This window comes from Rhamphochromis longiceps, linkage group LG7, assembly GCF_057381845.1.
Source record: "Rhamphochromis longiceps isolate RC_006_pf linkage group LG7, R_longiceps_female_GT1.1, whole genome shotgun sequence".
Classification (NCBI taxonomy): domain Eukaryota; kingdom Metazoa; phylum Chordata; class Actinopteri; order Cichliformes; family Cichlidae; genus Rhamphochromis; species Rhamphochromis longiceps.
This window is the reverse complement of record NC_140563.1, coordinates 68180144-68207488: the sequence shown is the minus strand read 5'-3', so window position 1 is coordinate 68207488 and position 27345 is coordinate 68180144. Positions and strand designations below refer to the sequence as shown.

At 42.1% G+C, this 27345-nt stretch overlaps 1 protein-coding gene across 1 annotated transcript in view; it reads left to right on the top strand.

Moving 5' to 3' along the window:
• The window catches only part of galnt18a (UDP-N-acetyl-alpha-D-galactosamine:polypeptide N-acetylgalactosaminyltransferase 18a), a 178217-nt gene that overhangs the window by 119432 nt on the left and 31440 nt on the right, over positions 1–27345 (top strand). The window contains exons 5-9 of the mRNA XM_085414982.1: positions 5640–5837; positions 7743–7857; positions 15619–15804; positions 17144–17281; positions 26932–27027. Of these exons, the coding sequence (XP_085271108.1) occupies positions 5640–5837; positions 7743–7857; positions 15619–15804; positions 17144–17281; positions 26932–27027 (733 nt within the window). The remainder of the gene's footprint in view (positions 1–5639; positions 5838–7742; positions 7858–15618; positions 15805–17143; positions 17282–26931; positions 27028–27345) is intronic.

Genomic DNA, 27345 nt, shown 5'->3' with positions numbered 1-27345 from the left:
TCAAGACTCACTCTCATTTCATCAGTCCATAAAACCTTAGAAAAACCAGTCTTGAGATATTTCTTGGCCCAGTCTTGACGTTTCAGCTTGTGTGTCTTGTTCAGTGGTGGTCGTCTTTCAGCCTTTCTTACCTTGGCCATGTCTCTGAGTATTGCACACCTTGTGCTTTTGGGCACTCCAGTGATGTTGCAGCTCTGAAATATGGCCAAACTGGTGGCAAGTGGCATCTTGGCAGCTGCACGCTTGACTTTTCTCAGTTCATGGGCAGTTATTTTGCGCCTTGGTTTTTCCACACGCTTCTTGCGACCCTGTTGACTATTTTGAATGAAACGCTTGATTGTTCGATGATCACGCTTCAGAAGCTTTGCAATTTTGAGACTGCTGCATCCCTCTGCAAGATATCTCACTATTTTTGACTTTTCTGAGCCTGTCAAGTCCTTCTTTTGACCCATTTTGCCAAAGGAAAGGACGTTGCCTAATAATTATGCACACCTGATATAGGGTGTTGATGTCATTAGACCACGCCCCTTCTCATTACAGAGATGCACATCACCTAATATGCTTAGTTGGTAGTAGGCTTTCGAGCCTGTACAGCTTGGAGTAAGACAACATGCATGAAGAGGATGATGTGGACAAAATACTCATTTGCCTAATAATTCTGCACTCCCTGTATCTCTTTCTCATCCCTGTTAGTACTGTAGTTCAAAGCTCAGTCTATGCTGAGAGATGACGTAATGGCACACCTGCTGCTCCATTAACATAAGATGGAACTTCATCTTCATTTGACAACACAAAAAAAGTTATTTTCTGAATTTTTATTGTTTACAAAAAATTAAATGAAGTTAAAAATGTCAAACACAGAAAGTGAAGTTATTTTATTAGACACTTCTTTTTTTTCTAAAACGGATCTTTTTAAATCACTTGCTCCTGGCTAATATGTTGTTCAAATATAACTAATTTATTTGCCATAAATTTGTAGATATATTAACTAATTGCAGTTCACGGAGGCTGGGGTTAATCTATCTGGAGATCTGCAGCTAAATGAATGAGTTCCAGAGCACCTTACATGTTTTAATATTCAGCTGTGAGAGAATAATTTTCTCTCGGCTGACGTGGCGCTTCCCCGTGTGAACACTCCAGCCTTTACCTTTCTTTGATGTGAAGGTCTCACTAATTAGGTGGATCCCAGATTTCCCCCTATATCAAGATTCCAGGCTTATCTGTGTGGGCTCGCTGTGTTTATATGTGCGAGCGGATGAAAAAAAAACTCAGCCATAGGCGAGGTTTACCGCCCAAGAACAATCAGAGTGCAGGATGAAAGAGCCCCCCACCCCCCCCCTTCTCTAATGCTGGGAATTTCTGATGTTATTATCGTATACATCTGTGGGCCTGAACTGATCAAACATGCATGACTGTGAGCCACAGTGCCAGGTTTATGTTTTCTCCCTCGTGGAACTGCCAGTGGTAGTTTGCATTTAGATGACAGCCTCTAGCAGTCCACAAATTGAAGAGGCAAGGCTCTGATTTTTCTCATTCCACTCAGCCTTTGTCTTCTTCACATCAATAATAACACAAAAGGATCAGTAAGGTTCTGCCTCATTAGCATTAACCGAGTGCCCAGCTTTGTTAGATAAGACAGAGATACAGCAAGCACACAATTTTGCAAAGATCTCATTTTGAGTCAGAAAACAGTTCTTCTCAGATTTTGCTGGTGACACAGTGATCGTGAAATTAAAGCTAATATTGATAATGCTTAAACTTTAAGAACTTTCGATAAGACTATTAAAAACTTTTTTTCAAACATCTGTTTTCTAGATTTTTGGAAAGAAAGGTAGAGATATACAAAAATATGTACAGTGGCTTGCAAAAGTATTCGGCCCCCTTGAACTTTTCCACATTTTGTCACATTACAGCCACAAACATGAATCAATTTTATTGGAATTCCACATGAAAGACCAACACAAAGTGGTGTACATGTGAGAAGTGCAACGAAAATCATACATGATACCAAACATTTTTTACAAATAAATAACTGCAAATCAATAAAATTGATTCATGTTTGTGGCTGTAATGTGACAAAATGTGGAAAAGTTCAAGGGGGCCAAATACTTTTGCAAGCCACTGTAAATTAAAAGAAAATCTAACATTTAAGAACGCTGGTGTTTTCTGACATTAAGGAGAAATTACTGTATTACATCATATTTGAAAGGTATTACCTTAGAATACTGTTGCTCGATTAGACCATTAACCAATCATTTTAACTTTGTTGTCATTGTCAGGTAAATGGCTTGACTCATTGTATCTGCTTTTTTTCTGATTGTGGTATATTTCTTAAATCCTTGAGCCTCGTGACAAACGTTTGGGCTGCCCCATGTTCCTGGAGTGTAGCAGACTTCTTCATTGTGGATAGGGAGACAACCCGAGCTTCATATTAATCCTTCACTTTAACCTCAGAAAGTCTGTAATCTATTAAACTAAAAGAGTTCCTGCCTTCGTCAAACATTTTATGCACAGAGGTGAAATCCCTTTGAATATTTTATGTAATCTAGTGGCAGAGAAGTGCAATCAGTGGACGACTCAGAATATGCCTAGCATTTTAAGAGACTCTGTTTTCCAAACATTTTTCACACACTTCATCAGAAATGTCAGTGCTGAATTCTTCCTGCCTGTCTGCTCTGAATGAGTTTGAAGATGGACCATCCAGTTATGCAGGGTGTTTTAAACTGACACAGCTCACACCTTTAAGCGGCAGTCCGGGGTTCTGCTCATACAGTCGAACATGACTCCTTAAAAAGTGTCTCAGGTTTAAAAACAAGAGAACGTTGGAACCCTAAAGGTCCACCTTAATGGCTGAAAAGAGACAACAAGTACAGATACCTGCTAAAAAAAATTATGCCCTGCTTTTGAGTGAAGGACTATGTTTTTCTGCAAGCTGCTTTGCAACCCACTTTGATTTAAATCCTGTTTCACTAAATATGAATAAAAATCGTCTTTTAAAACAGGAACATTTTTAAATGTCTGCTTTGCAATCTTTCAACTTTTCTTTTTTATATCACAAACCTACTCTGTTTCCTGGAAGAACCACATAATTAACAAAGAAATGTCACAAAATGTCCGAGGTTTGAATGCAGAAGAGTTAAAAATAGACAAACAGCATCTCTGCTTGGGGACAGACGTTATCTGCAGCAGGACATCTTGTGATCTGCTCAGCTTTTCAACAGCAGTGCTCTTTCCCTCTGTGTGTGATCACTGCCCAGGCTGCCAACATCCCCCCATGAATCTTAAGAGCTGTCCCACTTGCCAAAGTTATCATCCCACCACAGCCCCGTAGCCTTGTGGTCAACATCCGCTGAATTGCATATTACTTGATCAAGGACTTCATTTGTAGTCCTGGCTCTGGTTGGACTCTTTGGACTCTCTTCAGCCCCCCAACGCTGAATTTTCCAGCCACTTCCTGTACTCACTCTCCGATTCAATTCTCAGCTCTGGAATGGCTTACAAGGCTAAGTAGGATGGAATCGGATCTCTCAAGGACTTCATATTCCAGACACCACCTTACTGCTTCCACTGATTCTGCTGTCTCTGATGAGCCTTCAGCTGCACTCCTTCAGTCCTTGATTCAGCTCTGTGCTCGCTGCTCTCCAGCGGGATGACCTTCCTGATCCAGTCAAGACGGCCGTCTCATTTCCCAGCTTGAACTGACAATTCCCCAGATTGTTTTATCACATTCTTTTTTCCCAGACAGACTCATTCGTGTGATATTTAATACATGTTTGACTTTTTTAGGCTTCAAATTCAGTTTAAAGAACTTTTTATTTCTCTACTGTTAAAATGCAAATTTCAAAAACAAACAAACCCGAACACGCAGCCGGGTTATAAAGTTCTTAAGGGCAAAGAATCTTCAGCTGACAGCAGGCAGCATCAGTAATATTCATGACAAATATAAGATAGAAGAGGAATAATTTAGGCTGTTTCCTCTGCCGGTGTCTGGGGCCTTTTGACTTTTCTGTTTTCTTTTGACTTCTTCATTTGCATTTTGGTACTTGGAGATAATGACACTGCTGAAACAGAGCTTTGAACTAAATAAAAGCTGGATAAAATTACTTGGTTGCTCCGCCCAATCGGAGCAGAATCAGGAACATAAACTGTGAAAATACACCAATGAGATTTAGGCTCAATAAAGACAAAAAGGACCACAAAAACTGTCTTTTATATTTATTTAATCAAAACAAAGCAAAGAGGCAAATAAGGCTCAAAAATTCAAACATGATTCAAGGTGAACATTTTGTGTCTTGTGCTGTTTGTTTTTCCATCCTTTAGGGACATTTAGAGCAGTCAGAATTTTTAGGGTCCAGTCTTGGATGGACCCTAAAGTTTATTATCCTGTCTTTGAGATGACTGTATTTGTACATGACAAAAAGATGCATAATGAAGCGACTGTGACCAAATTAATAGCACACAAATTAGTTCTGAACCACATGTATCGGCTTTAAGATGATTGCTCAACAAAAGCTTTCCGTCTTTTTTTAATAAAAAGGCTGCTACAGAGTATGTGCACACCAAAAGAATCAACACCCGCACAGAAGTAAAAGCAAAGTGAAATAATGAATGAGTAAAACAAATATCTACTGGAACAAAATGTAATTTCTTCACTAAACGTCTCTTTAGAGGAAAAGAATCAAAGCTTATTAGAAAGCTTGCTCACTCCTCCTCGCTCAACAGAAAGCTGCACAGGAATATTAGAAAAAACAAGGTAACACTATCACATGATCCTCCAGGGGGAGTAGTTGATAAAGCAGCACAGCAGCAGGCTCTTCCTTCTTGTCCTGCAGTCAATCAGAAAAGACAAAGAAAGGTCGCCAATCAGTCGCAGGTCTTACAAATACAGCCGGACAAGCATTTTGTGCCCCCAGGTTCCACTACACACCTCTCTTAGCATCGCTTTGTGCAGTTAACTCAAGACCCACCACAGCTTTGTGGGGTATTCACAGACAACCTTTGGGCCCCTAACGTCCCTGCCTGGGAGCCGGGCAGCAGTGCTTCCCTGTCAAATCTGCACAAATGGATGTGTCTGCTGGTGGGCACACCGACCCCATTATGCGTGTGCCAATCGCTCCAGCTGGTGGTTTAGCTGGTGCCACCAGTCGCCCCCTCACTGCATCGGGAAGCACGCCAATACACATGAGCCTCTCACCCCTCTCAGGAGCCACAAACACCCTGCCTGTCCTGCCTTGCTACTCGGTTCTTTCTAATATGACCTCAGATCAGAAGAAACTTCCCCCGTTAGCAGTGAACGACGAGAGCAGTGCCCAGTGCCACATCCTGTGTGGTACAGAACTCAGTGAGGTTGTGCACACCACAGGAGATGTGTGCATTGGGTGGGGAAGACATAGGTTCGGACAGGCTTAGCACAGCTCTGCTTGTAGCTGATGCAGAGTCAAAATGTGATGAAACCACATCTACAAAGACTGTTTTTCCAGTAATCTATACTTTATGGTGTTGATTCTTCTCACAACATGATGTGAGATGATGGGAGAGACCACGTTAATCCCTGCAGCTCGCAGCGTAAGACCGATCTCTTCAATAATTTGCTTTTGTCTTTATAAACACATTCCTATCTGTACTTTATCATCCTGCAGGGCGGAGCCTATTCTGCAGCGAATAAAGGAGGACCGGACCCGGGTGGTCTCGCCTTCATTTGACAACATCAAGTATGACACCTTTGAGATCGAGGAATACCCTCTGTCTGCTCAGGGCTTCGACTGGGAGCTGTGGTGCAGATACCTCAACCCGCCAAAGTCCTGGTGGACGCAGCACAACAACACGGCGCCTATCAGGTAAACGGGAGATGAGCTCTGAGGCTCGATAATGTAAAAAAAAATATGAGGGGGAAAAAGAAATGGTTTTATTTTATTAAAAGGAACCTCTTTATGTGAAAGAAGTCCAAGAATGTATTAATTATTAATCATTTGACTTGAAGCATATTGAAGTAGGGTTGATAAGATCACTTACTAAGCTCATTATTTTTACATTATAATTTCTCCAACACTAATCCCCATGAATAATTACGCATGTAAATTCTGCTTAGTGTAGTGTCAGTAACCCGTATAAAACCCGCGGGAAGCAATACAGCTACCGAGCAAATTAAGTGTAAGACATAAAAACGGTCTCGGTGGGCCGTTACAGTTAACATTTAAGAAGGAGAGCAGGTGCATTTTATGTCTGCTTATTTGATGTCCTGAACACCACGCACAGTCACCACGCATACCCACAAAGAATGATCTTCAGTGGCCAGGAAAGTGTTGCCAATATAACGGAGAAAGATTGCTTACGCACACCAGAGACCAGTACAGACAAACAGCCCAGTAATGACAGCAGAATTGCCTGCTCACCAATACGTGCAAAGAGGATAACATGTCTGTTGTTGAGGTTTATGGCAAGTAAATCAATAATACAGTGTTTATAGATTTGGAGAAAAACAAGAGGACGTATCCTGCTCAATATTGTAATGGAGGAAGATAAATGGGCCCAATTATTTATTTCTCTATCTTCTTAAGCACTTTTGTTCAAGTGCAGATTGCTGCTGGATTTGCTCGGGAGGACCGCTTGAGAGTATTGTTACCGCTTAATCGCTTTCAGAGCAGTTTTGTTAAATCGGTATCTAATTTCTTAAGTAAACATGCGTATTGTGCTCTTCCTAGTTATCAGAAGATGATGAGTTACGGTCTGTGAGAGGCAGTGTTCGGACGCACATTGTTCCGCTGAGCTTCAGAAAATCCACCTTTGAATGCGATAATGGATACTACTACTAAAATGCAGTGAAATACAGAACAGTGCAGACATGTCTCTGGAGTGACCAATCGCGCTCCTTCGTCTGGCAGTTCGACGGACCAGTCTGGATCTGGCGGTTGCCAGGGCAACGGTACTTTTCTGACTGCACAAGTGTAAAGTTTGGTGGAGGGGGGATTACGGTGCGGGGGCTCGGCTCTTAGTTCCAGTGAAAGGAACTCTTAGTGCTTCAGCACACCTGGAAGTGTTTCCTCTGCACCTCACATTTAGCACCACTGCAGATTGATAATGAGAACTCCATAGCTCAGTATTTGCTGTACGCTATAGGCTGCAAAATAAAAACAACTCTTTAACTGAATGTTGTATGAAAAAGAATGTGTTGAAAGCCGGGGGGGGGGGGTCTTTTTTTGGTTTCTGGCTGTTTGCCACTGTGTGTATCCACTGGGATGCAAAATTCACCCAAACAAGCTGTTTTTGCTGCGCTGCTGTATTTCATGTTGATAAGAAGAGATGTGTGCGACTGACAGCATGAATACTAATAGGAGTTATTTTTCACCCCTGTTGGTTCAGTTTGATGTTGATGAAAGATTTGTGTACTCTTCCCGCCTGAATTTCCACAAAATGTCCTGAAGTAGTTGTGTTAGGTGAAGGCATCATTTTGACAACTGCATCATTTGTGAGTATAATGCACTGCTTGGGTTTTCATGCAAGACTAAGGACTATGTTTAGAGCAGCGAATGTGCAGTGTACTTGAAAAATAGATCTGCAGGGGGCTTGATCCCCACAATTAGCCCCAGTATGAGGCTAATTGTGGATTAGGACATAGCTGTTGTATGTGGGTAGAGGAGAAGGCTTTGCATTATATTTTTTAAAGGGCCTAATGACAGTGCATTCACTTTAATATAAAGCAAGCTTCATTTTTCTGTGACCTTTTCTCTTTCCTCTCATTCTAGGAGCCCTGCTCTGATTGGCTGCTTTGTGGTCGACAGGAAATACTTTGAAGAGATTGGCCTGCTTGATGAGGGCATGGAAATTTATGGTGGAGAAAATGTGGAGCTTGGAATCAGGGTGAGACGGTCTTTATAAACTTTTTTTTATAACCAAACTGATTAATTTCTGAATACTCAAGAACTCCTTTTTGTCCAGCTTCATGGAGACCCTTACGATACAGTCCAGAATGAAACAGATGGTTTTGATTATAGTAAAAATTCGTTTTTTTAATGTATTGGTGTCAAAACTTTTGCCACACTCGCCATTTTGATGTAATCAGCAGCAGCTGCCTGACAGCTTGGTTTAACCAGACTTCTAAAAACTAGTTACTGGTGAAACATGGAGCAATGATAACCGTTATCAATCTTAAACTGACCCGTCAATTCAGTTCTGTTTTCTTTATATAGCACCAAATCACAACAAGTCACCTCAAGGTGCTTTATATTATAATGTAAAGTCCTTACAAGGATACAGCCAGCATGCATTAATAGAAAACTGTCATTTTATGAGGAAAAAGTGTCAGTTTATTTCAAAATATATTTATTTACACCTGCATAAAGTTAGGGCTGGATCAGGTGATGCTGAATTCTCCGTTAGTTATGCTACAATAGGTCTAGGCTGCTGGGGGCATCCCATGATGCACTGGGTGTTTCTTCTTCACTCAAATGTTTCTCTCTGTGTCTTTATAAAGCCTTATTAAGCTCAGGCTTTCTTCCACACTGTGTCTTTGGTGGCCCTCCCTCCCCGAGCCTGGTTTTAACAGGTTGCTCCCTGTTAAAAGGGTGTTTTTCTTGCTCATAAGGAGCTGTTAATTTTTGGACCTTTATCTTAAAATTCAAGAACAGTTGCATATACCAGTAAAACTGATTTGAATTATATCGATTGAGATCTCTGCCAGCACTTTCCATACAGTAACCTACAAACACATGTAGCGTGGGCCGCCTAACAACAGCATCAGCTGCTGTCACCATCCAACCTGAACTGTGCTAAAAGGATGGCTCGCCTAGCATACAGAAAAAAGAATGACCTTTCCTTTGATAGAGCAGCATCTTTATCGGTGACTCACCCAAACTGGCTAATTACTAATGATGTAACAACTACAAATTGTAACTTAATATGATAAAATTATATGAATATATCACATTATGGTGACAGTAACTTCCACATCTTCCAGTTTTCTTGTAGTTTCTGGCAAATTTGAGCAGCAACACATTTTATTTCATTTTCAGGCAGCCTAACTCCATCAGAACATTAAGTTACCAGAGGGACTCTATCTCTAATCGGATCTCTAGAGGCCTTGGGCTCTGCACAAGCACAGTCATCCTGAGGCTGCCAATCAGCCCCGGGAGGATGACACAGCGTTGAGGCTGAATGTATCCAGGAGCCATCGAGAGAAACTGTTGACTCAGGCTCGGTGTGGAGTGATTTACTGCAACCGTGTCTGTGTCGGGCAGGTTTGATTATCAGGCCGGGCTGGCTGATGCTGATCTGAACCACCAAGTCTAGAAAAGAATAGATAAATAAATGAAACACAGAGAGAAGTTTCTGGTTGTTACTGTACTGTGCCCTCTAAAACAGACATACAGCCCAGTTATCATTAACTTTGTCTGACTGCATCCATTTGTGATGCATTAATAGACGTTTTAAATGCCACCTTCCCCCTGGCTCCATTCTTCTAAAACAGCAGTAAAAGAAACCCACATCGGCAGCCTTCAATGAACCGTAAAAAGCTAAAGAAGGCATGCTTGGAGCTAAATGATCAGAATCGAGGGAGAAGAACTGAAAGCTGATTTGAGTTATGGTGGGACAAGCCAGCAGCAACTATGGTTTCAGAAACTGGCCCGAAATAAACTGAAATCTGTCGATTTAAATGTGTCCAATCTCCCCTTCAGAGTAATCACCTCATGCATGTTTGGACTGATTACAGCACTGCCACTATTTTTGGATCCCTCCTTGCAATCTTAACCTTTTCAGTGCTTTATTCAGTATCTATGTTTCAACAGATGAACAGAGACCTTCAGTAAAAGATCTGCTCTGCTGCCCCTGGTGGAAAAATAAGGTATTGCTTAGGTTATGGAGCTAAAGAGCTGAACAAGCAGACCTGCCAGCATCCAAGCTGACTGATGCTCCCTGTATTTGCTCGGGAATGGTGGATGTTTCCCCAGTAATTATACCCCTCCACCTGTAAACAAGAACGCAGGCGAACTGCTGTGAGTGCGACGCTACCTGTAAAGGAATGTTGGCTGGATGTTGACTACAGGAGCTGTGTTATCTCAGTCTAAACTCCAATAGGAAGAGTGCACTTATAGGAAATATTGCACCAGATTTATTAAAGGTCACAAACACAGGTGCTTCTGCAGCTCGCAGAAGTGCATTGCATATTTGTAGGTGTTGAAAAGTTAGAGAGAAAATGAAGGAACCACTCGGACAGGATTTTTTTTTTACGTTTGCAAGAGCAATTTTCAAACTTTTCAAATAATGATATTTTATGCACCTTATGTGGTTGTTAAAGTTGCTGCTTTGATAATTTGGAATGAGGAGGGAATACATGCCTAACCTTTGGCTCCTGTAGTTGCTCAGCCAGATGTTTCGAGCTGAGACGCGTCTATTTCTGCTCCTTAATACTTCTGTTTAATGTAAGAGAGCAGAGCTTAACATGGAGGACCGAGAGAGGGGGGAGTGGCTCATTACACATGCATAAAGTTACAGGGAGCAGCAGAGTTGGCAGTGTTTCAGGGTATTAGTTACATTGCTACGCAGACATTGGTTCATAATGAAAACTTCAGGCAGCAGACGTCTGTGTCTTCACACAGCAGGGCGCATGTAGAGATCTGCAGCCTCACAAATCAGCTCTCATGTAGTCTTTTCTTCTTTTTCAGGTGTGAAGTGTGTTCAAAGAATGTCGTTCAGGGGTCACTGGATTTAAGTCAGAATAAAGGGGAGTGATGCATGCATGGATCAGGATCTGGTGGCAAATCATCTTTTGGTTTCTTCTATTTGTTCCTTCAACCTTCAGATTTTAACAGTTTCCCTTTTATCAGAACCTGCTGCTGCTTCTTCAGCTGCTTCCTGAAGTGTTATTCTGAGACATGTGCATGAACCCCACAGTTACACTGCTGTGCTGGTTAGTGGATCCTCCCTCCTGAGGTCTGATTGATGGTGCAGGGCATCTTTGAAAAGAACTGGCTGACGATTTGTTTCACAGATTATTCACCCGACAAACTTTCCAGTCCAGCACACAGCGTTTTGCAGTCAGGCTTATTAGTTCCACTTAGTATATTTGGCTCTGTGCATTTTTAGAACAGCTACAACCTTATGTCATAAACACACTATGATGTCATGAATATAAATGTGTCTGGTCACTGGCTGTGTTGTGCCTTCCTTTGTCTCACGGAAGCTTTTGTGGAGGACTCGGATGTGACTCCATATGAAGCATGAATGTCAAGCCTGCTACAGGTCTGATAATGCCTTTCTCCTTAGCTCCTCACAGTGCAGAGAGCAAGAGTGCTGCTGCATCATGCAGTGAGGTTATTCTCTATTATAGAGCTCTTTTGCCATATAATTACTCTGCATAAGCCCACACTGCAGAGACAAATTGAACACCTGTTGACATTAGCACAGCGGAGAGTTGGATGGTTTATTCAGTGAAGCAGAAGTAGTGAGGGTCCCTCTGTGGGGGGATGAGCTCACTGTCGCCACCACGACCGCAGTGCACGTCTTTCTGACCCAGATCAGATGCTCCCCTCAGCCGTCGGCCGCTCTGCCCACATTACTTGTTGGCCTGTGTGCTGAAACGGGGCCAAGAGTCAGTTGCCCTCTGCAGGGTTGACAGCAACGGTGAAGCAAAATGGAGCGGTTTCAGCGTAGAAGCACTTCAAAGGGGCTGTGGAGCATTTTGTGTGGATGTGGACAGGTTACAACTCCGTGTGTGGAGTTTTTTGGAACAGCTGAAAGAGCAACCAAAGGTTAGCCAGAGTATTGACATTTTATTTCTGTAGCAAACACTTCCAGTGCCACAGGACCATCTGAAGCCTGAACTCAGCAGCACGTGGAATTCTATAGAGCCCCCGCCTCGACACGCACATCATTATTCTGATGAGTTTTTTACTTCGTGGTTTTCTATAAAAACATCAGGAATGACAGGGAACGTCAATGTTTCAGCACACAGAGCTGTAGAAGCCCCTTTTTCAGATCAATGATTATGTAAATCGGCGGTGATATTTTGACAGAATCAGTTCTGCACACATGTCCCAGGGGCATTGCTCCTAATCTAACTATTTCATCATGTGTTGGTTTTGGCCCTGGGTTTAACTCAGAAAACACTCCGTTTGTTCTATTTCTATCTTCATACCAAACACAGACTACTTTTTCTTTTTTATCAGCGATTTGTTCGTGCGCTCCCTCGGTTTCTGCAGAAGCTCTCCGTATCTCTGGCCTGCATGCTCCTTTTAGTGATAAAGATTGCTTTCATGAAGCCTGATCTGCGCCGTGCTGGCGTAATATTGTGCATATTTAACACTCATTGTCTTTTTTTTTTTCTCGCTCCATCACGACGGGTGGTTGTCTTCGCTCAATGCGATTTATAATTCACAACTTGTTTATGCCTTTTGCTGCTCATTTTCTCATTAAAAACTTTTAAAAACACAAGTCTGACAGCAAGATTTGTTCCACATTTCACCAAAGGAGACAGGCCGGGAGACAATTAGGGATGTAAATGTGCTGCGTTTTGTCTGGGTGACACCCGTACAAGTCAGCCAGACACAACTTCCCAGACAGCGGATGCACACGCACCCAAACTGCGAGTTCTCAAAGTCATAATGATGCTCTGTGATGTTTGCTGTGTAGTATTTGGCACATGACCCTGTGTTCACCCGTGAACAAAAATAACAAAGCCAAAAAAAGAAAAGACTTCTCGAAAAGATCACTGAAGACCAGATTTCTCTCCCCTTTATTTCACTCTCTTTATCTCCTCTCTTTATTCCCGCTTTATCTCCCTGTGTGTTTATCCCAGCACCTCCTCTTTTTATATCCTTTTTTGAATCTCTCCTTCTTTCATTTCCCCTTTTTCCTGATGCCATTCTCTATCTCACGCTGCACACCCACATGCTCAGAGGTAGATTGTTATACTCGAAGAATAGCTCCTTATACTCTAACCCCATGTTGTAAATCCTTTATAGAAAGTGTTGAGGTATTTCTGAAAGAAGCATGTATTATCTCTGAATTTGGCCCTGCCTGGGCGTCAGGCCAGCGCTACAGTTTCTGCTGTTGTTCTGCAGCAGCGCTTTGCTTTGGTAGGATAGAGGGAAGGAGGCTGGCCGGCAGGAGGGATTAGAACACAAATGCACAGGAGTGCAGGATTGCAATAGAGGGAACAGGAGTTTCTATTCAAATCAGCATTTCCCAGCATTTGTTTGTGAAATCCTAAGGTGCCTGCAGCTCAGTGTTGAGCAGCGCTATTGTGGAAACAATGGTACAATAATCTTCTGACCAAACGTGGCGAATTCTAGAATATTTCTGGAGAAGTGTTGCTATTTCCTGAAAGTTGGTCCACATTTGAAGCAGCTTGATTGTTGCACTTTGCTTTGTAGCTGACAGGTGGTCACTAGTGGACACTCCAAGTTCCGTTGTCTAGGTAACCCTGCGATGTATTTGCTGCCTCGCTCATACATCAGTCAACGATGTCCTTCGCTGTTATTGGCAGTGGTTTGAATTGGACCCCTGAAAAAAAGTTAATATGAGTGGAGTTGATGTTGAGAAGGAAGAGCTCAAAGTAGCTAAAGTACCAGCAGAGATGGCCTTTGCTTCTCTCCTACTGACCCGTGATCCATGTAATTCCTTCACCTTTGAGACGGTGCACATCGCATCATACTCTGAAACTCACCGGAGGGCAAAGTAGTAAACATTTAGATATGCAGCTGTGGGCCGAAACACTAATAAAATACCTGTAGCTGGTGAAAGATGTTCGATTATTCCACATCAAAGCATTGTTTGAGTACTGTATCGACTTCGTTGTCAGGAAGGTTTTGTTTAGCACTGACAGTCAGTGTTTAACCGCTGCAAGATGTTAACAACAGCCGTGCAGAAGTTCTAGCTGCAGTAACATTTTGTCAACGTGCATATTTTTGCTTGGTGTAACAGGCCAGTGGGGTTAGCCTTTAAACATGACTTATTATGATCCTTTCTAACACCAGGTTTTTATTTTCACGATCAAGAGCAAAAATACTAAAGTCTGCAATAAACAACACATTTAGAATAAAAGTGCTGCAGGCGCCTGATGAAGACCTTGCACGATGAGGTGAGGAACTTTATATATTTACGACAGTGATGAAAAAAGAAGTTGGATTAAAACAGTACAAGACTCACATTGTGTAAGAGAAAATTGCAAGTTGCATTAATAAATCATATGAGAATAACAGCTGCATGGAGGTATGATACAAATATGTTTGGGGTCTGACAGAACGAAGAGTTATTATGCAGCTTTGAAGAGAATGGTAGTGTTCTTTATGGCAGCGAGGTGGAGTCTGAGGGAGAACAGAGACTAGATGCACTCGCTACCACAGACATAAACATCTCTGACATCTTGCTGCACATATTAAAGGCTCTGAGCTTCCTTAGTTACTTTAGTTCAGTGAGTTTTGCAGCATGCATGTATGCACAGCTCTCTGAAGCTCCCACCACAGCATCTCAGTCAGGCTGAGGTCTGTACTCTGGACCACTGCAGCACCTGGATACTTTTCTGTTGGACACTTGATGATGTGCTTGGGATCTTTGTCCTGTTGACCCAGTTTGGTCCAACCTTTAGCTTTTGGACAGATGGCCTCACATCTGACTCTAGAAGAATCCTCATGCCTCCACCACGCTGCTGACAGCTGGTATGAGATGTGCTGTGTTTCTTTTTCTCCAAATGTGCTGCTGTGCATGATGGACTAACATCTCCACTTTGGTCTCTGTCCAAAGGACATTGTTGCAGGAGTCTTGTGGTTTGTTCAGATGCAGCTTTCCAGGCCTAAGCTGTGCTGCTGTGTTCTTTTTAAAGAGAAGAGGCCCTGATAGCCCTTCCAAACCAGCCATGTCTGTCATGAACTTGAGCCTTTAACATGTTAACTGTGGCTTGTCTGAATCGTGAGTAGTGGAAGCAGGAAGATAGTGCTTAGCTTTTCAGGCACTGCTTCTGCATTTTTAGTTTTTATTCTGATAAATAATAATACGGTATAATATCCCACGTGTAGCTGTACTTCTGAGGTTGTATTTACCTAATTTTAGAACCTGCTGAGGGTGTGAAGTTTGTATTTATTATCTCCTCACACAGAAAACCTTTGAATCCAAAGACACTTTTTTCCATTACCGTATATGGCACAAAAGAAGGAAGAATCCAAACATGAGTTTTCTATGATGTGCTACCTCACACACACACCAAATATTGTTTTACTAAAACATGTATGACTTGAAATAACATTTGTCACATGTGTCATGAGCCTGGCTAGTCCTACATAGGCATGTAGGACAGCTTCCACTGTCAAACAAGTGCAGACAGATGAAAATAGCAGCATCTGGGTAGGCATCACCACTGTGTGCCTGTGATACCTTTCTATTCATGCTAATTCCATCAGCCAGGCTCAGTTTCAGCAGGTTTTAATCCCCTATTCAGAGGACACAGGTTTAACTGGCAGTAACCTGGCAGGTGCTGAAAATATCTCTACCTTTTTTGGGAGTCCCCACAGTCCTCACATGTCAGAATTTACATTTGTGTGTGTGTGTGTGTGTGTGTGTGTGTGTGTGTGTGTGTGTGTGTGTGTGTGTGTGTGTGTGTGTGTGTGTGTGTGTGTGTGTGTAACAAAGGTGTGGCAGTGCGGTGGCAGTGTAGAGGTCCTGCCCTGCTCTCGGATCGCCCACATCGAGCGTGCCCACAAACCCTACACGGAGAACCTGACGGCTCACGTCCGCCGCAATGCTCTGAGGGTGGCTGAGGTCTGGATGGACCAGTACAAGAGTCACGTCTACATGGCCTGGAACGTTCCACTGCAGGTAAACACACTGCACTCACTGTGTGTGTGTGTGTGTGTGTGTGTGTGTGTGTGTGTGTGTGTGTGTGTGTGTGTGTGTGTGTGTGTGTGGTGCTTCTTCTCCCTGTGCGGGGGTGTTATTGTGGACATGTTTATTTGTGTTCAGGGGTTGTGTTACAGATTTTCTAGCAGCCATGAATGCCACCATGGAGATCCACTAGAAAGTCAGTGGCACATAAATAACAAGCAAATGCATCTCTGAAGGATTGTTGTTGTGCAAAGATATACTGTATATAAAAGATGGAGCTACATTTTCGCTGTGGATTTTGGACAATTCTTAGCATGTTAGTTGTATGTGTGATGAAAGTTAGATAAAATAATTGAGCGTTAACTTACCAGATGACACTAGAGAGCTTGGTTATTTATTCTGTGTCAAGCTCCATCATACCGTTTCATGTCGTAACGTTGCACGTTTTAGCATTGAGATCGATTTGCTTTTGGACCCACCCTCAAGCGGTCATTAGAGGTACTACCGTTTTTGTCACTTCCTGTTTGTTTACATTTTCAGATGACAAGTCATTTGAATACTGTATAACAAAGATCTACAGTGTGTTTCTTAACCAGGTTTAGCTGACCTATCAAAACCTAACCAAACCCTCATAATCCCAAAAAGTTCACACTAGTTCAGCCTTTTAGTATCCATGTTTCAACCACGTGTGTTCAGGTCTAATGCGAAGTCAGACTCATATCTGAGTGATCGCACATATACCTAACTCACCCAAAGTAGTCCTTCAGTTCATAGCTAGTTTCATTATAAGCCTGTAGATCGCTCTTGTCTTCCAGTTTGCTCGAGCCCGGCAATAGCTCTTCTCTGATATTGTTTTTTGTATGAGCACAGTGTTGCAGACCAGATTTACAGTGATTCAATGCAGATCAACCAGTATATGCTCAAATTTGTAGGACCAAGAACAATTTATGTCTGTAGGGTAAATTTCCTCTTGGCAGGAAAACAATCTTTCGGGAACATTTCACATACTTTTTATGTAGATTCTGCTTAATTTCTGTTTCATTTCAGCCGTTCCTCACTGAGTATCGCACTCTGTGAGGCTCCTTTTTAAACATTCCTTGCTGTTCTTCTGCTCAGTTATCATTTCCGACTCTTTCATTGCCATTCCAAGGATGTAGTAGTGCTCAAAGGACGCAGACGCCTGAATGCTGCACGTGTTTTTATTTATTGCTACGTCGAATGTAAGAAAATTGAAGCTCTTTTTGTATTTATCGTGTTGCTCGAGGTCATTGGGTGGCAGTAAAATGCTCAGCATGTAAAACTTGGATCTGTGTGTGTTTATTTCCTTGCCTAGAACTCAGGAATAGACATCGGGGACATTTCAAAGAGGAAGGCCCTGCGGTCAAGACTCCGCTGTCGACCGTTCAGCTGGTTCCTCTCCAACATCTACCCTGAGCTCCGATCCTACAGCGACACAGTTGCGTATGGCGTGGTGAGTTCCTGTGATCGACCTGCATTTCCGTCTTTGCCTATGTTGACATCCAGAATTAAGGGTTTATTCATTAATGAGTTCCCACTGGTTTCTGAATAATTCCCAAATCAGAACGTTATGTATTCCTGGGTATTTGTAGTCTTTGTGAAACAGTTGGCCCTGCAGTCGACTGGCAGCCTGTTGAACCCCACACAGCCCATGAGAGCTGTAGACATTTTCTTTCTGTTCTAGTTTAAAACCTCTGTTTCTTGTACATTTATAGCTTTCCAAACATTTCCTGATGCTCCAGTGCTTCTGTTTTTTCTTTTGTTCCTCACTGATGTCCTCATGTATGACCCTGGGGCTGTTTCATGGACTTTTGCCTTCTTATGCACGACCACTACCAGTTTAGGATTTGGGATTCGCATCCAATACGATTGATACTTCTCTTCATGTTTTGGTGTAAAATAAAGATATTAGAGTGATTAAAGTCTGGATTTGAGTTGCTAGAAGTGATGGGGGGTTTCTCACCACGTGGTTTGTATATCAGTGCCTCTGCTAAATTACCGTATTTCCCGGACTACAAAGCGCACCTGAATATTAGCCGCACAAGCTAAAATCAGGGGAAAATCCTGTTTTGTACATACATTAGCCGCACCTGACTAAAAGCCGCAGGTGTTTCAATGTTGACTTATCATATGTAAGAGAATATGCACAAAGCGAATTGTCAGGAAAGAGATGGCTGTTTGGAGACACACCCCTTTTATTAATATTTTGAAAAACAAGTTATGGGTACATATTTGCACATGTGCTGTGCTTCATAAATGAGTAACAAATGTAGTACATAACAGTAACCTACAGCACACCAGAAAAATAGATTCAGCCTACCTTTTAGGTTCAGGTGCAGTGACACGGCTTTAACAAGAAGAAAAGTCAGTCATTCACCACCATCTTTCTCTTCTTCCTGCCCACTAAAACCACCAAAGTCCTCTTCTCCAGTGTCGGATACAAACAGGCTCAGGATGGCTTCGTCATCCACTCTCCGCTTCTCTCCTTCGTTGTCACTTTCAAAACCAAAGATAATCCTCATTGTCATTGTCAGTGTCAGAGTCGAACACCCTCTGAAGGGCCGTGGCGGTGTCCTCCTCTTCATCATGCAGCAGTCCAGCCCTTCGAAATCCGTTGGTGATCGTGGATGTTTGCACACTTTTCCACGCTGTCAGAATCCACCGGTAGAGTTGAGCACAACTTGCTTTTCGCAAGTTTATCGCCGCTGGTCATCCACGCCTCCCGCTGAATGCGTAGCGCTACTTTGAAGTTTGTTTTTCGCGCTACTTGTACGGCACTATGTTGCCTGGCGGATGGACATGTGACCAACATACCACTCTTGAACCCCAATCCTTCCGCCAGGCAACGTAGTGCCGTACAACAGCGGAACAAACAAAACAAATCGTCTTACGATATGACAACAATCATGGACAATCCATAGAAAAGCCGCACCTGACTAAAAGCCGCAGGGTTCAAAGCTGGTGCAAAAAGTAGCGGCTTATAGCCCGACAATTACGGTATTTTGATTCCCTGTGGTGACAAAATATACCCTCTACCCAAAATGATTCATCTGGAAATGGTCACAAATGGACTTTCACAGTTAGGTCTTGTGCTCCTGCGAGTGTGCGCCTCTTATTTTGTTTTGTTCAGATTCTTCATGTCGATGCGTTTTAGAAATAACCTAAAAAAGAAACAATACCCACCCTGTTATAGTCGTATCATAAACACCTCTTCATGACTTCCTGTAACTTTCCAGCTGCAAAAACACAACTTTTCTGTTAACCCTCAGTGCAATTGCACACGCACACTCACTTTAAATCACAGCAGCAGGTATGGAGAAGGTGAACTTTTTTTCTACCACTTAACTTCTGCATGACTATAACTCTCATCATCTAACGTCCGTGGGAGGATTTTGCATAATTGAAAAATGACAGTAATCTGTTGAAAGCGGAGCAGAATTATCCCCCTGCTCTGACTGCTCCTGCTGATAGAGGAAGAAAATGACTAATTTGGGACCAATTCCACTTACTAACCATTTAATGTCATTTTTAATTGAGATCTCAGTCACCCTTTAACCCATAAAATCTTTAAAACTTATAACTGGATTCTAGCTTGGGTAGACATCCAGTTTCTGCATTGATGAAAAAACCAAAACTTTTGCCACATTGTAACTTAAGTGTACCGAGGCATGGACTTCACTAGACCCCTGAAGGTGTGCTGTGGTATCTGGCACCAAGATGTTAGCAGCAGATCCTTTAAGTCCTCCGTGGATCGGACTTGTTTGGACTGAGATCTGGTGAAACCCCTCAAACCCGTTTTTGTGCTCCTCAAACCGTTCCTGAACCATCTTTGCTTCGTGGCAGATGGCATCCTGACTGGTGCCAACAAACTGTGATGCTCTGTGTATTCTGACACCTTTACATTTTTCAGCAGTTTCAGTTTTAGTAGCTTGTCTGCTGGGTCAAACCAGAGGGGACAGCTGTCACTTCCACATGCATGAAAGAGCCTTTGCCACCCATGACCCTGTCGCTGGTTCACCCCTGTTCCTTCCTTGGACCGCTTTTCATGACCCCTGCAGATGGAAACACCCCACAAATCTGCAGTTTTAGAGATTTGTCCCTTTTTCAAACCTCCTCAGATCCTCATGTTTGCCCATTTTTCCTCCATAAAAACAACTTTGAGGACAGAATGTTCACTTGCTCCCTAATATACATATCCAACCCACTAACAGGTCCTGTGCTGAAGAGATAATCAGTGGTATTCACTTCACCTGTCAGTGGCCACAGTGTTACACCTGATTGGTGTCGTGTAGAACAAAGAGCAAGACAGCCCATTTAGGAACAGATTCTCAGACATGAGATGGAAACATGACACTTGTAAGGGTTAAAAAAAAAGATACAGCTAGATGATGAACCTGGTAACAAAATGTGGGTACAAAGTAACCCGCATAACCTCCAGGTTATTTTGACCGTATCCCACCAGGTGATATGATTATTCAAGCTTTGCCCAAAATTCACTTTCTTGAGTTTTTCTGAATGATAGGAAATCAGATAAAATGTCCACAGTATCAGTGCATGCTTCTGTTACTCTGAAATAATAATAACTCGTAAACTGAAATGAGGTTTGGTCTTCAGATTGTGGGCCCTATTCGAGGAAGCAGGTAAAACAATCTTTGAGTTTAAAAATCAACTCAGAGCCGCCAGAACAGCTGATCAGAGTTGCTCCAATCAGCTCTGGGAATGTTCACCCTGAATATGAACACGTGCCAGTGCTGACTGTTTATATTAAAAAACAGGAAGTTTAAAAAGGTTCATTTCGATTAGCTCCGTTGTCATGACAGACAGAATAAAACTTTGATACTAAATATATAATTTGTTAGAACATTTGCTGTCATTTATCCAAATGTAATTTTGATTAAATGAAGCTGGAATCTTATTTTTCTTCTTGATTTTTAATCTAATTACTCAGCTGTGACCCGACAGGAGAGACGGTCTGTGACGTTATTATCCTCAAGACAGTGTTTAATGAATAAAAACTGTTTTTTCTATAGTTAATGATCATTTCTATGTTTCAATAATTTTTTAGTAAAAGCTTAATCTACTGATGAAATGTAACAACCTCACTTTTTTTGCTATTACTGGATAAAACCTCTGATCTAATGTTCTCCAGTTCAGTCATGGTTTCAGATTCCTGAAAAAAAACAAAGCAGGGCAACTTTCCAGGTTTTTTTCATCTAAAGTTTTATCATTAAAAAGAAGCACATTATAAGAACTGCTTCATTTTTTATATATATTGCATAAATTAGTATAGCTTAGATCAAAGGAGCCTTTTTAAACAAAGGAACAAATCACGTCAGGGAAATGAAGCCATTATGATTCAGACGGGATGAGCTGGGAAACGACCAGAGCTGAACCGGATCTGGTCTGAATCCGTGATCCGTATTCATTTTGGATCCCTCCTGCTGGGCCAGTGGACTCAGGTTTGCAGAGTGCATGACTGAACTTCAATCTGTGAACAAATATTACTACACTGTTCAGGACAGACTATGTTTAGCCGCATGCAAAAAGTCACTTTAAATATTTTTAGTTCAGTTTCATTGATCAGTTTCATCAATGATGCTGGTGTGAAACTGATTTGGTTCCAGGTTTGTGGAAGAGCCTGGACGTGATTTTCAGGCCAGGAAATTTCAAGTGGATATCCATTTGCACCTATGAAGTGTACTACATGAATACTATAATTGCTGTATAAACAAATAGCTGATTTGGAGGGGGTCAGGTGGGAGGCACTCACTGATTTTCTGTGGAATCACCCAAAAAGGAAACCACCAGGTTGAAGCCTCTTATTTTCAGGCATATGGGACATGCTTGTTCTCATCTCGTGGGAAAGCTACAGGTGTAAGTTCTCTCTTTTATTTTATTTTTCAAATAACTTTGATTGTCTGCAAGCTGGATGCAAACAATTTTTGTTTTCCCACCTGTAGTTAAATAAAACCTTTCAGTTTTATTCCGTCTCTGTGGAACATCAATTCTGTCGCTGAATAGAAGAAAAGAGTTATGTGTTGATAGATGTGTGGGTGGTGGGGTGGGGTGGAGGGGCGGCTGGGTGGGGGGCAGACATTAGCGGCAGCAATTGAATCTCCAGTTCTGAAAGCAGCCTCCGCATCACCTGTTGTGCTGTTGTTCGATAAACACTTCAATCACAATGTGGGCCGGATGGAGTTATTTGTTGACACTACTGAGCACGTGCGGGGCTTGGCTTTGAGCGTGTCAGAGGAAAGCGTTGCCACGGTGACATGTGAGAGATGTAGATAGGAAGGTTTCATATTTGCCAAAAAAAACCAATATCTTGCGGGAGGTAGCAGTCGGAGAGAGCGCGACATGCGTTCTGATGTGACAACCATCTGTTTACACACTCATCTCTTATTTAGCATGAAGTCAGAGCTACAAGAACACACAGCTCACACAAGGCAAGCACTGAACACAGCACAGACAGTGCTTTGTCAAGAAGCCGTGCTTAAAGAAGGGAAACGGAGAGAAATTCAATTGGAAATGAATCTGGAAGAAGTCAGGCGAGAGCCACAACAGAGGAGTTACAGCCGTCTGTTAAACACGGTGGAGCATCTGTTATGGTTCGGGCTGCGTTTCAGCCGGTGGTGTCGCATGTCTTTGTTCAAATCAATGGAATTATGAAGAAAAATGCATGACAGCGATCCCAAACACACTGCAGGTGCAGTAAGAGCACACCTGGAGATAAAAACACAGAGTGGAACAGCATCAGCCGTGGATCGGACCGCGACATTATTGAAGCAGTGTGGGAACATCTTGCAGGAGAAATGTTAGCCAACATCCAAAGAAGGGCTTTGAATGTTCTTCAAGAAGCCTGGAGAACTTTTCCTGAAGACCACTCAGAGAAATGAAGGAAAGGCCACCTCAGACTGTGCTGAAGAAAAAAGGTGATCGCACCAAAGCTTGACTTTTAAGCTCTTTGTTGCCTTATTTACTTAATTTCCATTCATGTTGACATGTTTTACCAAATCGCTGCTTCTATTTCCCACTCATGAAATATAAAGAATGGTTTTCTCTGACTTCTACACTGTATTATATGTTAGAGACCTTTAACCTCTGAAAATAACGTAAACTAAACTAAAATTTTAGATGTTATGGAGTGCAAAGGGGCATAGCATGGGAATACAAGTGCATCAAAAATTGCCTTCATGAGTGAAATGGCCCCTGATGTGATGCCTCCTGGACTCGAGAGCACGGCCTGATTGATGGAAGAGTTATCAGCTGGTGGAGTCCAGACTGATGTATCTCAACAACTATTAAATCCTCCTGCTTCCTTACCTCCACTGAGCAAAACACTGAATCATCCGGTGTCATCGCAGCCACCGGCTGTGTAATCGAGCCTGACCTCTGACCCTCTATGAAATGGGACAAAAGTAAAAACGAAATTCCCTCAGGGGATCGATAAAAAATCAAATTATTGCAGCGCTGTGATACGTCCAAAAGCAGCGTGAGATATTGGGAAACAGAAAGCTTCACTCAGCCTCCAATAATGGATCAAAAACACACTGAAACCTCCACAGGACTGTCTCTGACGTGATGCAGAGGAGCGCAGAGAGGCGATGGGTTGCATTAAGTAAACCAAGGCAGAGATGCGATCCATGATCCCGATGAACGGCGGGTTCTGTAGGTTGGCTGAGGCCAGCTGTGCTGCAAGTGGAGAAAATAAACTGTCGGAAATGAAAGTTTTGCCTGTCTGTCATTCATCATAAACTCCAAATGCTTCAGCTTTGAGACTCGGTTTGGTGTGAATGTGGACCCATCGAGCCGTTTCATTCAACTTTCAAAAGTAATGTTTGTATTTTGCCAACGTTAATGATGAATAAACCTGGAGCCGACCAAACTCAGACCAGAGCTTGAATACATACAGAGACATTTCTATTCAAATCCGCTCTTTTTAGAGGTCGTTTTTTACCGAAGCTCATCAGTTCAGTGTCAGCTATTAACAGCCAGGTTTCCTCAACGTGTGCATTCGTATCACATCAGTCCTCATGACGCTGCGGTTATCGCTGTTATCAGAGCTCTGCTGGTGAATATTTTACTTCAGATAATAAACAGTTTGTTGTGTGGAATGTGCAGGAATGGAAAATTTAGATAAACGTCACCCAAACTGAAGATGTTATCAAAAAAAGGCAAAAAACATCTCAGAAAACATGGAGAACTTAGAGACCTGAGTTATTAGCTTATGTTTTAAGAAACATCGTTTTTGGTAAAAATTAAGAAACTTAACTTCATTGACCACTTTTTCTATAATTTCATCAATTTTAGCCTAAATTAAGGAAAAACTATAGACTGTATAAAAAGACTACGAATATTTTCATGGTTTTTCAATTTTTAAAATCCTTACTTTAATATAAATGAATCATTTATTCTTGTGTTATCCACGGCTTTGTGACCGTTGATATCACATGGAATCTAAGCCATGACTAATTCAATTCTATTGATTTTTATTTACATAGCGCCAAATCACAACAACAGTCGCCTAAAGGTGCTTTATATTGTAATGTAGACCCTACAATAATACATACAGAGAAAAACCCAACAATCATATGACCCCCTATGAGCAGCACTTTGGTGACAGTGGGAAGGAAAAACTCCCTTTTAACAGGAAGAAACCTCCAGCAGAACCAGGCTCAGGGAGGGGCGGGGCCATCTGCTGTGATTGGTTGGGGTGAGAGAAGGATAAAGACATGCTGTGGAAGAGAGACAGAGGAAAATAATGCATGTGTGAGCGCATCAGTCATCGCACAAAGATTCATGACACGTCATGAATCACGAAGCAGCTTAACAGATTGTTATTATCCGTAAAGTGTTCAAGCGAACATGGTCAAAGTACAAAAATCTCTGCTGTATATTACCAAGGCTGGATTTTTTTATACAAATTAAACAGTTTGATTTCACGCTATGATATCGATACTGTAGTTTCAGGCATCTGGCTAATAGTTAATATTAGTTAATACTGATTACCAGAGTGAAATGAATACGCTGACTGGGATTCAAACTGTTAACCCTTCACTGCTAGCTCCTCTGCTGGCATCAGATTTGACTAAGTCATCAAAGTTTACTAACCTCAGCTCTATACTTAAGTTGCCCTTTGAGAGAATAACATAAAGAAGTGATGGCATGAAATGGAAATGCAGCAGAAACTAACACGATTGACTGATCAACAATTACAGACAGTCCAGATTATTATTCTGCATTTTGACTTATAGTTCCCTTCTAGATTTAATGACCACACCAAAGACTTTTAAGTAGCAAGCCACTGTATTTATAAAATGCTAGGGCTCATGTGTGCACACAGCCGCTGTTTTTCTGTGCACATGCTGCAGATGTATCGGAGGACTCGGGGGTTGAGTGTCTTGCCCAAGGTATATCTAACGTAACAGTATCCTACAGACACCAGGGTAAGTTATTCACTTTAGGTCAAAACCCTTCCATGGGTAGCGTGGACTCGGATATTGGCTACAACATGGGCTCGATGCACAGCGATATTGGCCCTCTGGAGGATCCTCCCTCTCTGAGGGTTAGGGATTAATAGCACTGTACTCAGTGCGATAATTGCTAAGATCAGAAAACAAGCCATGAAGCAGAACAGACGGAGCAAGGACAACCTGAAGTTCTTTTTAGTTTTTCTTTTGCCTACTTTGAACAATTAGTTCATAATCTTTTGTGGAACGTGGCCAAACTGAGGAAATAACCTGTGACCCAAAAAGCAAAGATGCTCTTTCTTTTTGAAATATGACTCTGCAGCTGCCAAAAAAGGTGAATGTTAGTGTAAAGTGTTTGCATAACTCTCCTGGCGAGCAGTAATTAGCCCGCTGTGGTTCCATTTGTCTTCACTTTAGCCACGCAGCTAAAGCTGTGTAGTGCACCACTCTGTCATAATGGAGTAATTAATAATGTAGAGAGACAGCCAGATAGAGAGGGAGAAGGAGACTGCTTCACTCGTCTTCCACTTATGAGAGGAATACAAAGACGCATCCATAAGGAAAACCAGACACACGTCGTTTAAACAGAGCGTCTTCTTTCTTTAACTTCATTTTCTTGGTTGTGGTGAAAGGACCACATCATCGCTGTCTTAGCTGGTTTCTTTATTATACTCCCAAAACACTTTCAAGCGACAGTAAAATAATGAATTTGGGTTTAAAGCGCACTCTCTCGGATGTAATTTGAGGGGATTAACAGCCCATTAAAAAGGAAGGGTTAAGGAATTACAGCTCTTTAATAAGTTGTCCCTCCAAAATATCAAAGGATCAAAAACAGTGGACTCAAAGGACGGGGCATTTCTCTTAAATTAGAGGGGAAAAAACATAAAATAACGTATAAAAATGTTTCAATGAAAAATGTCCTCTTAAAAGCACAACGTTTGACTTTTGTAAAGAGATTTCTTTTACAAAAACAGTTAATTTTTTGTTCTTAATTTCAGACCTTGTCCTGGTCGTCTGGGTCCTGTGTTTGTTTAGACTTGTGGAATATTGAGATTCTGATCTTCAGTTTAGGAGATCCTCTGATTTTATTGCATGTCTAGTTCTTAGTTCTTCTTTAGTTTTGTTTCTTTGGTGTCCAGTCTCCAGTCTTTCCTCGGTGTGTCCTCCTCTCTTGGCCCTGTCCTGTGTGGTTCTTGTGTTCTAGTTTGGCTGTTGCTTGCTTTGTTTTGTCTCCCCGCTGTGTCGTGTGTTTCCATGCCTGTTATTCCCCGTGCGAGTGTCAAGCTCACGTGTCTTTGCCTGAGTCTCAGTGTTCTTATCGCTTCCTATTTTATTTTGACAGTCCCTCATCTCATGTGCGTTATGTTTAGTTTTGCTTCCCTGTTTCGTTAGTTGGATTTGTTCCGGCTGTGTTTTCCACCTGTCGCCCATCGTCTTATGTATTTAGGTCCTTAGTTTTCCTCTGTTCCCCTTCACGTTGTCATTCCCTCCTCCTGTGTCCTGTTTGCTCTGTTATGAAATCGATTTAGACGGCAGTCTTGTCATTTTGTATTCCTGAGCTTCACTGCCTATAATGTCAGTTTTAGGTAGAGAAGCATCCCGTCTTCATTTTGACCTTCACTCTGTTTTTCAGTTGAAGAACAGCTTGAGAGACGACCTGTGTCTGGACCAAGGACCTGACACTGACAACGTCCCCATCATGTACCTGTGCCATGGTATGACGCCTCAGGTGAGTAAGTCGGCTCAGGTTTTCATTCTGCTCTCGTCCGCTCTGTCCTATCGCTTCGAATCCACGAGACACCGATAAATACTGATCGCACAGAGAAATCCCCCAAGGCAGGCTGTCAGTAGCAGATAATTAGAGTCCTCTGCAGTCTTTGTTAGTTTAAATGGGGGATTTGGAGAGAGTAGCCCTTGCATAAAGTTGCATTATGCAGCAGGGATGAGTGAGTGTTATCTTTTTCCACATCATAACAGAAAGAAGGCACAGTTAGCACGTTGTCCAATTCTAAACAGAAACATTTTGTCATTATGCACAGCTTTTTAA